The sequence below is a fragment of the Trichechus manatus genome, unplaced genomic scaffold (genome assembly GCF_000243295.1).
Source record: "Trichechus manatus latirostris isolate Lorelei unplaced genomic scaffold, TriManLat1.0 scaffold00007, whole genome shotgun sequence".
NCBI lineage: Eukaryota > Metazoa > Chordata > Mammalia > Sirenia > Trichechidae > Trichechus > Trichechus manatus.
In genome coordinates, this window is record NW_004443943.1 from 3,973,140 (window position 1) to 3,990,975 (window position 17,836).

The following is a 17,836-nucleotide window of genomic DNA, read 5'->3' on the forward strand; positions in this document are numbered from 1 at the left end:
ACCTTTCAGTTAGCACTTGAACACTTTAATTACTGTGCCACTAGGGCTCAAAATGGTAAGTGTACACGGGTAATCACATCGACTACTTCTGTGGAAAGAGACCATGGAGAAGCTCAATAACATCAGTCAGAACAAAGCCAGGGGCCGACTGCAGGATAGACCATCAATTGCTTATATGCAAGTTCAAGCTGAAGCTGAGGAAAATTAAAACAAGTCCACAAGATCCAAAATACAACCTTGAGTATATCCCACCTGAATTTAGAGAGCATCTCAAGAATAGATTTAATGCATTGAACACTTAGGATGTCATCATACATGAAAAAAGCAAAAGGTCATTAAAAAGACAGGAAAGAAAGAAAAGACCAAAATGGATGTCAGAAGAGACTCTGAAACTTGCCCTTGAATGTGGAGTAGCTAAAGCAAATGGAAGAAATTATCGATAAAGTAAAAGAGCTGAACAGAAGATTTCAAAGGGCAGCTAGAGAAGACAAAGTAAAGCATTATAATGACATGTGTAAAGACCTGGAGTTAGAAAACCAAAAGGAAAGAACACACTCGGAATTTCTCAAGTTGAAAGAACTGAAGAAAAATGTCAAGCTTTGAGCTGCAATATTGAAGGATTCTATGGGCAAAATATTGAACAATGCAGGAAGCATCAAAAACACATGGAAGGAATACAGAGAGTCACTGCATAAAAAAGAGTCGATCGGTGTTCAGCCATTTCAGGAGGTAGCATATGAACAATAACCGGTGATACTAAAGGAAGAAGTCCAAGCTGCACTGAAGACATTGGCAAAGGAATTGACAGAATACCAAGTGAGATGTTTCAACAAACGGATGCAAAGCTGAAAGCACTCACTCATCTATGCCAAGAGATTTGGAAGACAGCAACCTGGCCAAACAACTAGAAGAGATCCATATTTATGCTCATTCCAAAGAAAGGTGATCCAACAGAATGTGGAAATTATTGAACAATATCATTAATATTACATGCAAGTAAAATTTTGCTGAAGATAATTAAAAAACAGTTGCAGCAGTACATCAACAGGGAACCACCAGAAATTCAAGCCGGATTCAGAAGCGGACGTAGAATGAGGGATATCATGGCTGATGTCATATGGATCTGGGCTGAAACCAGAGAATTCCAGAAAGATGTTTACCAGAGTTTTATTGACTATGCAAAAGCATTAATATAATGTTTGGATCATAGCAAATTATGGATAATATTGCAAAGAATGGGAATTCTAGAACACTTAATTGTGCTCATGAGGAACCTGCGCATAGACCAAGAGGCAGTCATTCAAACAGAACAAGGGGATACTGCGTGGTTTAAAATCAGGAAGGGTGTGCGTCAGGGTTGTATCCTTTCACCATACTTACTCAATCTGTCGGCTGAGTGAAAAATCCGGCAACCTGGACTTTATGAAGAACATGGCATCAGGATTGGAGGAAGACTCATTAACACCTGCGATATGCAGATGACACAACCTTGTTTGCTCAGGTGAAGAGGATTTGAAGCACTGATGAAGATCAAAGGCTACAGCTTTCAGTATGGATTAAACCTCAACATAAAGAAAACAAAAATCCTCACAACTGGGTCAATAAGGAACATCATGATAAATGGAGAAAATATTGAAGTTGTCAAGGATTTCATCAATGCCGATAGAAGCAGTAGTCAAGAAATCAGATAATATATTGCATTGGGCAAATCTGCTGCAAAAGACCTTTTTAAAGTGTTAAAAAGCAAAGATGTCACTTTGAGGACTAAGGTGTGCCTGATTCAAGCCATGGTGTTTTCAATTGCTTCATATGCATGTAAAAGCTGAACAATGAATAAAGAAGAGTACTTGAGGCATTTGAATTATGGTGTTGGTGAAGAACACTCACTATACCACGGACTACCAGAACAACGAAAAAGTCTGTCTTGGAAGAAGTACAACCAGAACGCTCCTTAGAAGCAAGGATGGCAAGACTTTGTCTCGCCTACTTGGGACATGTTTTCAGGAGGGACCAGTCCGTGGAGAAGGACATCTTGTAGGTAAAGCAGAGAGTCAGCAAAAAAGAGGAAGACCCTCAACGAGATGGATTGACATAGCGGCTGCATTAACGGGCTCAAACATAGCAATGATTGTGAGAATGGCGAAGGACTGGACAGGGTTTCGTTCTGTTGTACATAAGGTTGCTATGAACCAGAACCGACTGACTGCACCTAACAACAACAACACGTGAGGGGCCAGTTTCCATCGAGTGGACAACTCCAGAGCAGCTAACAACAATATGTGAGGAGCAGTTGCCTTGCTTCCCCTCTTCCCCACCAGAATAGTGAACTCTGTCAGGACAGCAGCCTGATGTCCAGCTACACCCCCGCCCCCGCTCCGGCCAATCCCCAGCTTTGTCGAGGACAGGAGTTTCCCAAACCCTGGTCATCTGGGCTCCTAGAAACTAGTGTGCTCAGAGATCTGCACCCCATTTCCTTCTTGGGTCAGGCTCAGTCCCTGCTTCACACCCCGGACAGCTCCAAAGTTTTATTTTTAATGGACAGGACTTAGCTTGAGGCAATGTGGTTTTTCTTTATGGGTAGCCGGGACCTGGGTAGACTGGAAGGAAAGTTGAGGACATTGTTTTGAACCTGTCTGCATGGTAAACATTGCTTTTTACGTAGACTGTATGCTACAGTTTAATAACACACACACACACACAGAAATTATCTATGCCTTTATCCATTTAAGCTTGAATAAACATCAATTAATTACATTATAGTATTTTATTATTATATTGGGGTGGCTAATGGAACTTTTTTTTAGCAGCTCACATGAAACAGGATTCCTTCCCCCGTTCCTGCTGCGCCTGCTGCCTCTATCCCCGTAAGGCCACCCATTCCTTAATCCCCTGAACCCTTGGCCCTGCTACTGCTCAGACCCGAGAGCACCGGCCGGGCTTCCCTGCCGGGCCCCCTCGAAGCGTGAGGCCGACCGACTGGGCATGCTCGGCGGGGCCGGGCGGCAGCTGAGAGCCGGCTGGAGCGCCGCGCTCCGCCGTTCGTCCCGCCGCCGAGCCTCTACCTGAGCCGGGCCCGCCCCCCGCCGCTCCGGCCCGGGCGGGCACCTGGCGGGCGCTGCGGACACAGCAGGGGGAGGAGACGGCGCGCTGGGCGGGCGCCGCGGAGCTGCGCTTGGCGTTCCCGAGGCACAGCCGAACTTTTTCCAAAGGAGTCCCACTTTTGCGGGCAGGAGGAGCGGGGCGCGGAGGGGGGAGCAGAGTTCCTGGAAGGAGCAGCAGCCCCACAACATGGCCTCTTCCTCCTTCTCTCTAGCTGGAGCGGAGAGCACCCCTCCTGCGCAGGTGAGCACCGCGCCGCCCCCCTACCTGTGGCTTTCTTCCTGGCAGGGGCGCGCAGGGACCCTGGAGGACGAGAGTGCGGGATGGGGGTCCGGGGAACCCTGGGGAGAGAGAGGCGCTGCCTGGAGCCTTGCCCTCCTGGCGGTGCCGGGCAGCGCCTGAAAGGCGAGCTATGGGGGATTGCCGATTCCTGCGACTCGTGGGGATCGGGCTGCGCTCCGGGAGCGGGGGTTGAAGTTACGGCCCGGGGCGGAGGCGTGAGCTCCCAACCCGCCTCAGCGCCCTGAGCATCCCGAGCGAGGAAGGAGGGCCCATGGATTTAGGATTTCTATCTCGAAAGTTGTCTAGAAGAAGAAAAGCGCGGCCCAGAACTCCCGCCGTCTCTTTTCTTTGGGTTTCTCTGTTTTTGGCTCGCCAAGTTCATGCCAAGCTGAACCCTTCCTAAGGACACGACCGAAGTAGGCTGCTCGTTTGGCGGAGAGGAAGTCACCTGGTTCTGAAAGTTACTTTCAGAATTCGGCTTTTTTTTTTTTTGGAAGGTGAATTGAGATGCTGCATTTAATCCAGTAAAAATATAAAATGTTCTTGAAAGGTTGCGACGTAAAAGTGCAGACCAGTGCGAATACAGTGGCCGTGGCGGGGGGTGGTTTGTGGGGGGGATTCATCATCCTGATGGCGCCGTGGTTTAGAGCTCAGGCTGCTAACCAAAAGGTGGAAGGTGGGCAGTTTGAATACACCAGCTGCTCGTTTGAAACTCTACTTGGCAGTTCTACTGTGTTCTGTAGGGTCGCGATGAGTCGGAGTGGGCTCGACGGCAGCGGGTTTGGTGTTTTTTTTGGGAATCTCCGAGAGCCTTCCAAAGGTATCCAAATAAACGCACACTAAGTAAAAACCGGTGCTTGAAACCGCAGCTGCAAGATAAATCTACTCATGCTGCCCGCTCTTCTCCTCCGTTCCCAGCAGATTGCTACCTTTAAGACTGGAGGCGTTTAATAACAATTTTGGAGCTGCCACTTTGTGTAAATATAGGATAATTGGTTTAAAACACTCGGTATATTTGCATGTGCAAAGAATGTCTACGGAAGGGTACTCAAGAAACAATAGTTGTCTCTGGGAGGGGACCTGGGGGATGGGTGGGAGGAAGATTTACCTTTCACTTCCCTTTTGGGACTCTTTTGTAAGTATATGCATTACCTATTTTAGAAAAAAAAAAAAAAAGATAAATACGAGGTTGTTGAAAATGCAGTCTTTTACCTAGTTTCAAATGACATAGAATTGCCCTTGAAACACACAAAACTCCTTGCTCGTACCTTGCTTTCCCTTTAGTTGTCATTTCTAGAAATCCTCACGGAATCAAGGGGAATTCTTCAAAAGAAGACTCTTAACTCTTGACAAAGTCAGTTGGTGGTTTTTATTGCTACCTTGATTCTGAGTTTTGATTTTCCTTGTTTGAGTATAAGCAGGGCTTGTCTAATTTTGGAAGAGGCCACTTTTCTCTTAAAAGCTCCCTGGAGTCATACCAGGCCTATAAGCCCCAGACCTTTTTTCAGGAGGGTGGACCAGGGCAGGTAGGCCTTAATAGGAAAACTAGAGGGAGACTCTCAGAGTGGACATGGATTGCTGCTTTAGCAGTTCAGGCGTCCTCATAATCTGCTGACCTGGGCTCAGACTCGTGCACCTTAGGGAAGCCAATTTTTAATACTGAAAATGAATGTAAACTTAAAACCACTAACATCTGTGAAACAAAAACTGACTGAAAGAAAGCACTCAGTCAAATATCTCCATCCCAGCCACTAAACTCTAGATGGTCAATTTGTCATAGTTCTCAAATCAGTGCAGGATGAATGAGTGAGTTGTGAATCTGGACTGTAGTTGGACTGTGATTTATGGTGGTTCTTAGTGTTCTTTTTTGTGAAGGCGTAAATAAATATGTTTTGCACTCGGCACAGTGATGTGTTAGGCTCCATAGCAGAGAATGCGGCTCAGTGTGCTTTAGACAATGTAAAGACCAGTGGTGTGTTTTGGAATCCAAGGAAACACTGTGGATTTTGAATTTGTTTGCATTTTTGCGGTGGTGGTTTTATTAGGACTGTGGTTTTCCTTTTTTCAGTACCTCAAAACATTTTTTTTTCCTTTCACAGTGTTAATGAGTTTATAGAACAAGTGAATGTGCCTAATTCTACAATAATTTTTGGTCATTGAAAGGAATATAATTGCTCTGAACTCTTAGCAATTGTTCTCAGTTTGATTTCTAATTAGTAACTTCTTTATTTAAAAGTTAACCATTTTTATGCACATAATATTTGTATAATTTCATAGAAAGTGTTATTATAATTGTAGTAAATCATTGTAATCCGAATTGGGACTTGTGTGAATTCTAGCCTGTATAAATGGCATTTTTACTTTTCTGAATAAGCTAAATACCTGAAATTGAGAAGACCAACTGTCTGACACTTTTACCCAAGACTGATTCTAAGTTAAAACATTGAAACTTATTTTTAATTGGAATGTTTAGCCTTGCTACAACTCCCCTGAACTCACATTATTGAAGTCAACTCTTCTGAAAAGATCAAGGTTACTAATCTAATCAGATCTAAAGTAACCTTTCCTTGTATGCATTTATGGGCTGTTATTCACCTAACTCTACCATTGAGTTTTGCAAATGTGTGTGCCAATGAGATGTTGGATTAAGGCTAAGGTACTTGGAAAAATATTGTTAGCTGCCATCGAGTTGGCCCTAACTCATGGCAACCCCATGTTCAGTGGAACTAAACACTGCCAGGTCCTTTGCCCTCCCCATGATTAGTTGTGGATCAAATAGCTGTTATTCCTAGGGTTTTCACTGGCTGATTTTTGGAAGTAGATGGCCAGACCTTTCTTCCTAGTTTATTGTAATCTGGGAACCCTCCTGAAACCTGCTCAGCATCATAGCAACACAGAAGCCTCCACTGACTGATGGGTGGTGGCTGCATATGAGGTGCACTGGCTGGGAATTGGACCCAGGTCTTCTGCATGGAAAGCCAGAATTCTACCACTGAACCCGCACTGCCCTCACCTGGAAAAAGAGGACCATTTATTTGCAATTTTTCATCTTCATCCAATGTCAACAGCTGCAAACAGCTTAAAATTGCTGTCTGTTCTTGATATAATGGTTAAATTTATTTGTTGTTGCCTACTTTCTATTAGACATGTTTTTTAAGCACTAGCAGCCCAACTGCGGTTATAGATTGAAAGTTATATTGACCTTAAAGTGAATATCTGTTTGAATACTATGTATTTTTTTCCTGACTGAATTCTGGAAGACGTGGTGACATCTTCAGAATCTACAGCTGTTGAAGTACATCTTGGATACTTGTCCCAGCATGTTTGAAAATGATTTTTTCTTGAATCAGATTAGTTACTGCAGTTTTCAGATAATACTAAGGAAAGGAGAAATACTGGAAAATTGGCCTTCAATACATTTTGTTTTCTGGGCACTGCACAATTATATGGACCTGCTGTGGTAGGGAAACTTAATTTAAATGCCATTGTAGAGTAAAGATCTGGAGAACTGTGCGTTGCTGAATTGGAAAGGCTGTTTCGCAAGGTGGTTTGAAAATGAGTACAGTAATTCATTATTAGCTATTTTGTCCCTCCAGCATCTAGCTACACATGTACACTGTGCTGCTTCTCTGGAGAATTCCAAGGCTTGATGCCAAGGCTCTTCGGTACAAGTGTGGGTCTTTTCTTCCTCCTTCTTTTTTCCACGTTATGATGGTTTATATGGGATCTAGTAAGGAACATCTTCGTTGTGACTGCAGCTTTGCTCTTTTAACCCCAAACACAGGCCCTTGCATACAGTAGGCCTCAGTTAACATTTGTTGAATGAGTGATCAAAGAAATGACGAGAAGAACCTGGCATTCAGATTAAGGAGCAGCTGTAATGACTTGACACTCTTGAGCCCTTGTCATATGAAAGGCACTCTTAGGTTTAAGTACGCAGTGTGAGCCTTGTTTTTTACCCTCAAAAAGTTTATGGTCCAATCGGATAGAGAAGACATACATGCATCTAGAATACATAACTGCTTTGCTTAGGAATAATAACAGCCATGATTTGTTGTACCTCTCATGGTAGATGCTTTGCATCCACTGCCTCTATACTTCAGAACAAACTATGGGGTATGTTTTATTCACGAAGAAACTCAGGAATGCTGTACAATTTGCAGTTTGATAAGGGCTGAAACCAAACTCCCGTCTGCTTGAGTAATGGAGAGAATAGTGATGGTGAACTCAGGAGGTAAGGATTCTCTAACCAGTTCTGTAACTTTGGAATCATATCACCTCTCTGGATTTCAGTTTCTCCACTGGAAAAAGGAGAGAGTTGGGGGAAAAAAAAAATAAAACTATTTTTAACGTTCATTCCAACTGTAACAGCCTATGATTTAAAAAAATTTAAATGCAGAGACAGGTATAGAAATTAATGATAAAGTGATAAAGTGATACATTTCCTTGTTGATAAGAGGCATTTTTCATTCTTGTGTCTTCCTTTCTAAATGCCTGTAAAAGTCGTTTGTCCATTTAGAAAATTGGATTGTTTTGTCTTTGTAAGGGCTCTTTATATGTTCTGGATATAAGTCCTTTGTCGGAAAAAGGAATTGTGAATATATTCTCCAAGTCAGTAGCTTGCCAATTCAAAGCTTTAATCCATTTCATTCTCTGTTAATGCTTAGGAAGTTTCATTTTCCAAGCTTCAAGCTCATTACTTATGTCCTCTTATTATTTTTTTAGGGAGGGGTGTGCCATAGTTAGAAATGATCATTAAAAGAACAAAAAACAACAATAATTTGTGAATAGCCATTCCCTTTGCAGTTTTTAAAGTGCTGTCATGTTATTTCTTTAAATTTGTTTTTCACAACAACAATAATCATGTTATTAGAGTAGATATTCTCATTTTATTGAAAAGAAAAGCAAGGTTCGGAGGTTGATTTGTTCTTGGCCTTTATGGAGTTAACACTTAGGAAAACCAAATGAGGGAAGGAGGGAGTAAGTAAGAAACCTTGTGTGTCGTTGGTGGGAGGGTAGATTGAGGCAGCTGTTCTGGCAAGCAATCTGGCATTACTTAAGCAAATTAACTAGTCATTTACTCTATGACCCATCAATTCCATTCCCATAGGTGGACACTGGAGTGTGTCCCACAGGTCCCTACGAGGACCTGTTCAAGGTTATTCACTGCTGTGTTATTAGTGGTGGAGGGCAGTTGGAGGGCAGTCATCACTGGAAGAGGGAAAAGTAAAAGAGAAATGTACATCATGGAATTGTCGGTGGGTATTAGAAGCTATGGATTAAATAAGAACAACATGGATGGATCTTCAGAATACAGTCCTTGGTGAAAAAAAGTAAAATAGTGTGAGATATGTAACATTAAATGATTTATGTGAATTAAAAATTCATGAGCATAGCACATTATACATTTTGTAAGAACGCTTACATAAGATACACATTAAGCACGTTAGAATGACTGCCTCTGACACTGTGCATGGGAGTGGGCTTTGAAGGAATAAGGAATAACAGGTAAAGAATACAAAAAATAAAAAACCCAAAAAACCAAATCCACTGCTGTTGATGGAGTTGATTCGAACTCACAGTGACCCCATAGGGTTTCCAAGCTGTAAATCCCTACAGAACTAGACTGCCACAACTTTCTCCTGCAGAGCTGCTGGTGGATTTGAACGGCTGACCTTTCAGTTAGCAATTGATCACTTTAACCACTGCGCCACCAAAAATAAAGTAATGATAATGTGCCACAAACTGATGTTGTTATGTGCTGTCAACTTAGTTCCAACTCATAGCGAACCTGTGCACAACAGAACGAAATGCTGTCCAGTCCTGTGCCATCCTCAAAATCACTGCTGTGTTGGAGCCCATTGTTGCAGCCACTGTGTCAGTCCATCTTGTTGAGGGTCTTCCTCTTTTTTGCTGACCCTCTACCTTACCAAGCATGATGTCCTTCTCCAGGGACTGATCCCTCCTGATAACAGGTCCAAAGTATGTGAAATGTAGTCTTGCTGTGCTTGCTTCTGAGGAGCATTCTGGTTGTACTTCTTCCAAGACGGATTTGTTCATTCTTTTGGCAGTCCATGGTATATTCAGTATTCTTAACCAACAGTACAATTCAAAGGCATCAGTTCTTCTTCGGCCTTCCTTATTCATTGTCTAGCTTTCGCATGCATATGAGGTGATTGAAAATGTCATGGCTTGGGTCAGGCGCAACTTAGTTCTCAAGGTGACGACGTCTTTGCTTTTTAACACTTTAAAGAGGTCTTTTGCAGCAGGTTTGCCCAATGCAATGTGTGGTTTCAATTCTCGACTGCTACTTCCATGGGTGTTGATTGTGGATCCAAGTAAAATGAAATCCTTGACAACTGCAGTATTTTCTCTGTTTATCATGGTGTTGATTATTGGTCCAGTTGTGAGAATTTTTGTTTTCTTTATGTTGAGGTGTAATCCATACTGAAGGTTGTAGTCTTTGATGTTCATCAGTAAGTGCTTCAAGTCCTCTTCACTTTCAGCAAGCAAGGTAGTGTCATTTGCATATCACAGGTTGTTAGTTGTCCTCCAGTCCTGTTACTGAGTGCTTCATGTAGTCCTTCTCAGATTACTTGCTCAGCATACAGATTGAATAAGTATGGTAAAAAGATACAACCCTGATGCACACTTTTTCTGATTTTAAATCACGCAGTATCCACTTGTTCTGTTTGAATGATTGCCACTTGGTCTGTTTACAAGTTCCACATGAGCACAATTAAGTGTTCTGGAATTCCCGCTCTTTTGCAATGTTATCCATAACTTGTTATGATTCACACAGTCGAATGCCTTTGCATAGTCAGTAAAACTCAGGTAAACGTCTTTCTGGCATTCTCTGCTTCCAGGATCCATCTGACATTAGCAGTGATATCCCTCGTTCCACCAGAAGTACTAATTCAACCCTCTGAATGGTGAAATTAAAACAAAAAAACCACAGTAACAACACGTTGTTACTTGAGACAATTAGAGTACCTTTTATTGTGATCAACTCTGTCACCGCTAGGCCTAACCAAAGCAACCATGGTATTATATGGGACAGATGCTCCGTGTCAATAAAATTTGAATTGGTTTCTAAAATTTCAAGTGAAAATTCACATAGATAGCAACACTCTTTTCTTTTTACAGTGTTTACAATGCGGTACATGTGATTTGTTAAAATTTGAAAATTGTGTTTCTTGTTAATATTGTATTTTGGATAATAGAGACCGATGTGCCATATAGTACTATCAATTTTTGCAGAATTAGAATGTAATATACTAAATATTTAATTTTAAAATAATACTCAGATTATCCGTATTCTTCTTTATGGACTCACAAGGTGCTCAGGATCCCATTGTAGATTGAAATAGTTTATTTGCATTTATATATTATCCTTAAAGGATCTAGATGTGTAATTTTTTTGGCAGATGTATCAACTTCTATTTAATATGTGTTTTTTGAGTGAAATTTGAAGTGTGATAGATTGCTTTTTAATTTACCTTCCCTGTCTCCTTATTGTTTTGTAATCCTTCTGAAATGATAGTTATTTAATATGGTTATAATTATATTTTATACACATTGTACATTTTTGTAAAATCAACTAACCTATTTTAAACAGTCATAATGATTACACATTCAACTCAAAACTATCAGCCTTTGAAAGTGTTCACCCCTCACTCCTGTGGAGGTATTGCTAGTATTTGGTACATGAACTGTGCTGGGACAACAAGGCTAGTTACTCAGTTATTTTGATGATAGGTGTAGAAGCAGGAGAGAAATTGATTATACCTTTAGTCATTCCAATATCCACCTGTTTGTAAGTGGTTCACAGAGCAGAGTTTCAGGTTTACCTGTTGTCTATGGTAGAAGGCCTACCATCCAATGAAATGTCGGCAGTGAAGAATTGATTTTAATGCTGTTCTATGTTTCTCAACAATTTAAATGAAATGATTAGTCACAGGAAGCGCTGAGATCTAGTAGGAGGAATACAAACTTAAAGTCAGAGGATGTACAAGTGGTAAAAATGAGATTCATAAGTGTGGTTCTGAAGCGTTCCGCGATTTAGGCTCCTCATTTACCAAATGGGGACAATGGTCATGCTTTATCCATCTCAGAGCTGTGAGGATCAAATTGTGTGATTAGAGAATTTATTTAATTCAGATTGCTTTATGCTATATGAATGAATGAACCTCTGTGTTGTTATTGTTGTTGTTGGGTGCTGTTGATTTGATTCTGACTGATAGCGACACCACGTAACAAAGTAGAACTGCCCCATAGGGTATTCTTGGCTGTAATCTTTATAGAAGCATATCGCCAGGTCTTTCTCCCACGGAGCCACAGGGTAGGTTCAAACCACTAACCGAAAGGCCAAGTGCTTAATTGTTGTATCACCAGGACTCCTTCTCTCTCTTCCTGTATATATGTAGAACTTCTATTTTTTTTTTTTAATGCACAGCTCTTTTCAGTATAACTCTTCCATTGAACTACTTCAGCATCTTGCCAAGTATGATAAGTAATAGGAAGTAATATCTCAGTGATGCTCAGAAACTTCAGCGCTTGATTTCTTAAGAGATTTGGGATTTTTAGCATCTCTTTGAGGGTTTGGCAGTTTGTAATCTTATTAAAACATTAGGTATGCCAAGTATCTGTGACTATTGAAGTCCAACACAAAACCCACTGCCATCAAGTCTATTCCGACACTTAGTGACCCTATAAGGCAGAGTAAAACTGCCCCATGGGGTTTCTCAGGCTGTAAATTTTTTTTTTTTTTTGCAAAGAGAACAGAAAGCGGCAATTTTATTGTCTGCTTAGACAAGGAGCAATGCCGGGCCTAGTGACCGAAAGACCGCGTGCTCCCCATCTGAGGGCGTTGGGGAGCTTTTATTTCTGTGAGTCCTAGGGGGCAGGGATTGGCACCTGGAACCCTCCATCCTGAGCCCTCCCATCAGGCTGTAAATCTTTATAGAAGCAGACTGCCACATCTTTTGTTTAGCAGCCGAGCACTTAACCACTGTGCCACCAGGGCACCGGAAGTCCAACACAGTGAGTATTTAAACAATAATTCAAGTCTCTCTGTGGGCCCTTCCTGCATTTTACAGACTCTGGCTGGATTACAAAACTGCTACTGGATATGAAGTGATATGGCTTAGATTGGTGTGGATGTTCACTTAGGTCTTCACTGAATCTCTTTAAGTGTGTTGCTCTGATCAGTCCTGAAATTCTCCAGGTGTCTGAAGAATCAGTATAATGCATTGCTGTCTGAGTTGGGAAATCAGGGTTCAGTCTATTGTTAAAAATCTATACATGCTGGCCAAGTCACTTCAACAGAGTTTCTTCCTAACTTGTATGATTTCTGCCAGCTTAAAGAATCTCCATGCTCTGAGATCCAAACTGTGGTGAGGCTGTCAGTCAAAACTAGAACATGCTATTTTGCAGACCCTCCCAGTGTGCTAATTCTAAACTGTAGATTTGCCCAGAAATTGATGAAGAGCATGGAGTGTTGAGCAAATACCAGGATGCCTAAAAAAGCTCTTTATCTGATGATGATCACTATCTGCCCAAATTAGAAAGCTGAGTCATTAAGGAGACCTTTCGGCCCCTCTCATATAATTAGGTACAAATACTTCCAGTTCTACCCCAGAAGTGTCATTTGAATCCAACTGTCTCTTCATCTCTGTGTCACTGCTTTGGTTCTGGTCCTTATCTTCTTTCACCTGGGCTACTTGAACAGTTGCCTGAATTGTCTCCTTGCTTCCACACTGTCTTCCAGCAGACAGCTGACCTTGCCACTTATCTTTACAAAACAAAGATATGATGTCATTCTCCTGGTTAAAAACCTTTTGTGGTTACCCAGTATAACTAGGATAAATTCCAAACTTCTTAGGGTTGCACAAAGGAACTTTTGCCGTCTTGTCCCAACACAACTTATTTTCACCCTTTGCATTCTCTGAAACATCTGACCTTGAGACCATGCTGTAGTTATTTCTCCCACCTTTCCCGGTATGAGCTGTGCCTTTTTATTTTTCCATGTCTTTGTGAAGTCTTCTCTCTGCTGGTTTGTGCCTTTCTCGTTGTTTCTCTTCCTATCAAATCCCTGCGAGTCCTAAGTCCTTCAAGACCTAGCTCAAATGTCTCCTCTTCTAGGCAGCCTTCCTAGACTTTGCCAGGTGGTGGCTGTCACTCCTTTAGTCTGGTACTATTTCATGTACATTCTGCTCTCATGGCATTTACCCTATTTTATTGGAACATTTATTTAATCTGTCTTCCCTAACTCATCAATGGGCTTCTAGAAGGCATATTTAGCTTTTTTCTCCATTTTTGTATCTGTTTTTCCATCTCTAGTATCTGTCACATGTGATGCTCAGCTGACGGCTGTTGAGCAAATAGGATGCTTGGCAGTTGGACAGTGTTTGCCAACATGGTCTCCTGTGCATCAGTGTTAGATGAGATTATTTCGACCCTCAAGTATGTATATTTCTATTCTGCATCTGACATATACACACATTTACGTTAGATGTAGATATAAAATTTTGAAATATATATAATATGTATATATAAAGCATATATAATATATACTAATTATATTTATATCTTTTGGAAGGTTTGACCTCACAACCATTTTCTGGTAAATAGCATAGTGTAGTGTTGGGATCCCATAGTACCTTTGTGAGCTTGGACAAGTAAATTAAGTTCTCAGAGACTCATTTCCTTATCTTTAAAATTGAAGTGCACATCTCATAGGGTGGTTGAGAGAATTAAATGAGATCCTCCATGTAAAGCACTTAACTTAGCACAGTGCCTGGCACGTAGCTATAATCTTTTGAGCATCTGCTATTAGTAGTGACTTAACTGTGTGTGTGTAATATTTGTGTTAATGTATGTTAATAGTATACAGTTCTATTGTTTATTACCCTGGTAAAGAAGGAACTGTTCTCATAAATTCTCTTCTGCAAAAGAACATTTGGTTCCTTTGCTTAAACTTCCTCTTCTTTTCCCCTCCTCTCACCATAAAATGGTGGGAATTCGTCTAACTTTTTTCCTTTAAAGTGATGTTTAAAAATAGAGATTATTGATATAATCAGTTGCTTCTGATAGGTAGCAGAAAAGTCTATGAAAATTGTGGAGACCTCATGCAAAAAGCAGGAAAGCACCAGTGTATGCTTCTTACACGAAAAATCCAATGCTGTGTTATTTTGATTCATTTGTCAAGTTTATAACTAAAGGATTTAGCAAATGGTACCGTAATTAAAGTCCGGAGACAGGTTAGGAGAAAATATTTATAGTACTGTGACAAAATATTATATCTCTAGTATACAGAGATCTCCTAGATATTATGAAGAAAAAGACAAAGTACTTAAAGGAAAAATGGTCAAAGATTATCAATGAGTATTATCTATGAGTATCAATAGATACTCATAGAAGAGAAAAAGCAACTAGTCAATAAACATGTAAAATAGACATTAAATTCATAAATCATAAGAGATTAAAATGACTAGTTTCCATCTGATAACATTTTAAATCTATCAGATTAGCCAAAAGGAAAAAAAAAACATCTTTAGTCAGAATATACAGGGTATAGACTCTTCCACATCTTGCTGATTTTTGTGTCAGTTTGTACAACTTTTTTGGGAATTTAGTCATACTCTGAGTGAGAATTGACTCTCGCAACAGGTTTGGTGTTTTGTTTTGTTTTTGTATGTATCTATTAAAATAACATTCTTACCCTGCTCCAGGCACCCAGTTTTGGAAACTTCTGCTACAGAAAAGAAAACATCAGTATGTAAGAATTTATTTATAAAGATGTTTATTATCACAATGTTTGTAAAGCAAAAACACTGGCAACAAGTAAATACATTTACCTTAATGGGAGTGGTTGAATGTGTTACAGTTTATGTATTATATGGAATATGATAAAAATAATGTAAAGATGAGAGCTATACATGGTAAACTGGGAGAATGTGTTGTTGTTAAGGGAAAAAGAAAATTACAGAGTAGTGAGCATAACATGAGCTCATTTTGAAAACAAAGACAGAAAAAGGAAAGTCATGGATGTTTGCCTGATTGTAGGAAAGTTTGTTGCTAGGTTGGTTATCTCAAGGGATCTTGAGGGGAAGGGGGAATTACTAGCTTTCTTTTTCTCTGTATTGTCTAATATGTTAAAATGAGCACATATTTTCTAATTAAAAATCCAATACAGCAAAAATAAATAAATAAATAAAAATTTAAAGAAAAGGCAGAAAGAAGTTGGTGTCTGGGACATTTTTTACATCCATAAAATTTTATACTGTCATTATTGTACATTTGTGTTTTTTATTCACGAAGTCACAGAATGCCACTCTCTAAAATGATGGCTGTCTATGCTTGTTGAGGTTTTCTCCGTGCAGATCAAGGTTTTTTTGGTCCCTGTGCACAGACGTTTTTGTCCCTTGTGCACTGTTCTGAAGTTACATTTGGAACTGAACTCAAGCTATAGAGAATTACCATTTGGATATTGATGGCTTAGTCATGTTTCTATAAGGTAGAGCTAAGGATGCTTCCCCCCACCCCGTTTCTATGAGCCAGAATTGACTCAGCGGCAATGGGTTTTTGTTTCATGGCCCAAATTGAGGTAGTCTCATCCTCATGGTCCCCCCGCTCCCAGGTAAGTAAAGTACTTGCTTCACTGACTCCTCCCATTTTTTTTTTTTTACAAGACATGAAAATCTTTATTTTCAAAAAGAATGCATTTTTACATAAATCTACAACAGAGAATTCAAACATAGACGAAATAAACTATATCCAGGCCCTGGTGCTCAGACCAGCGGACTCCGTGCTCCATGAGGGTGCCAGCACCAGAACAACCAAGACTCAATGAACTTCAGCGTCTTGGGGGAAGTGCGGGAGGAAAGCAGCTGAAACACACGTGGAGACTCATCCCATTTTTAATGACTGCTTCATCTTTGATTGATGTTTATATTTCTTAAAATAACTTTTTAAAACTACAAAACAAATGTTCATTACTGAAAAATCAGAAATATAGTCAAATAAAAACCAACTCCTCCACCTCCAAAACAAAGAAAACATGTCCTCAATCTCTCAACTGCTTGGTAACTTTCTTTCAAACCATTCAGTACAAATACATTCTGTGGTATGGTAATGCTGGTGAAGAGCTTTAAGAATCAGATAAACCTGAGTTTCCATTAGTAACGTTGGCTAACCTGTGCCTCAGTTTTCTTATCTGGAAAATGGGCACAATAAACAGTACTAACCTCCCATATGGTTGTTGCAATCACTAAAGTGTAAAGCTGAGTACTTGATTGATAGTGAGTTCTTTTTTTTTGCTATGCTTCGGAGCCCTCATGGCACAATGGTTAGGAGCTCAGCTGTTCCTTGGAAGCCCTGTGGGGCAGTTCTACCCTGTCCTGTAGGGTCACTGTGAATCAGAATCGACTCAGCGGCTATGGGTTTGATTTTGGTTTTAAAGGTTTTATGTATAATAATTATTTTTTATTGCATAAGTGGTACATGTTCAATATAGAGACATCAGTTAAATTGCTTCCCAACCTTTCTTATAACATGGCACTCTGGGGTAAGGACCAGGTTGCTCCCAGCTCCATGTGACACCCGAGGGTCTTCCCCACTGTTCCACAAACTGAAGGGATTAATAACTCCTATTCCCAGAACCCATGTAGAGTATACCAACATACGGGAGCATATCAGTTGGGAAGCTTTGTATTAGAAAATACAGATGTCTATAATGAGGGATATGAAACATCCATAATTCTACCACCATTTATATTTTGGTGTGTATCCTTTCAGACTGTTTTTATCTTGTATGCATTTAAGTACGTTAATGCAGTTAAATATTTGTAATGTGCTTTTTCCAAATAGTATGTTGTGAATTTATTTTCTTGGAAACAAAATGCAGCATATAGCACAATTTTCAATAGCTACAGAGTATTCCATGATAGGCTGGGTGGAGGCACATCCTTAGATATTACCTTGCAGTCTGTTACCAGAAGTGGAACATGCACAAAGGTTATGAACTTTTTTTTTTGCGTATAGCCAAACCTTCCTTCAGATAGATTGTACCAATTTATATCTCACCAGCAGTGTAAGGCGGTGTACAAGAGGGCCTACTTCCTGAACTCTCCCCTGCACAGTATTATCACTTTTTTCTTCATCTTTGCCAATGTGAATGGGTGAAAAGTGGTACTCTGCTGTTTTAATCTGTGATTATAGATTTTTGACCAACATAAAGGCAGAATATGGAATTCTGGCTTTTAAAAAAGAGCTTCAGGGAGTAAAGTGAAGAGGAACTTGTACCTGGCAGCCTTATAAATCACTGACTAGATAAAGGCTATTGTTGGTTTCTGAAGTTACTCTGCTCCTTTATATTTGTACCAGGAGCCCAGTTTCTCAGGTGACAACCCAACTGCCATCGCTACACCTTCTGCTTCTGTTGACAGTTGTGTGT

General features: G+C 40.4%; 1 protein-coding gene across 1 annotated transcript in view; it reads left to right on the plus strand.

The window, feature by feature from the left end:
* The first annotated feature begins 3,209 nt into the window (after positions 1–3,209).
* Positions 3,210–17,836, plus strand: part of ANK3 (ankyrin 3) — a 742,532-nt gene continuing 727,905 nt past the window's right edge. The window contains exon 1 of the mRNA XM_023739341.1: positions 3,210–3,342. Coding sequence (XP_023595109.1) covers positions 3,289–3,342 — 54 coding nt within the window. The 5' untranslated portion in view covers positions 3,210–3,288. The remainder of the gene's footprint in view (positions 3,343–17,836) is intronic.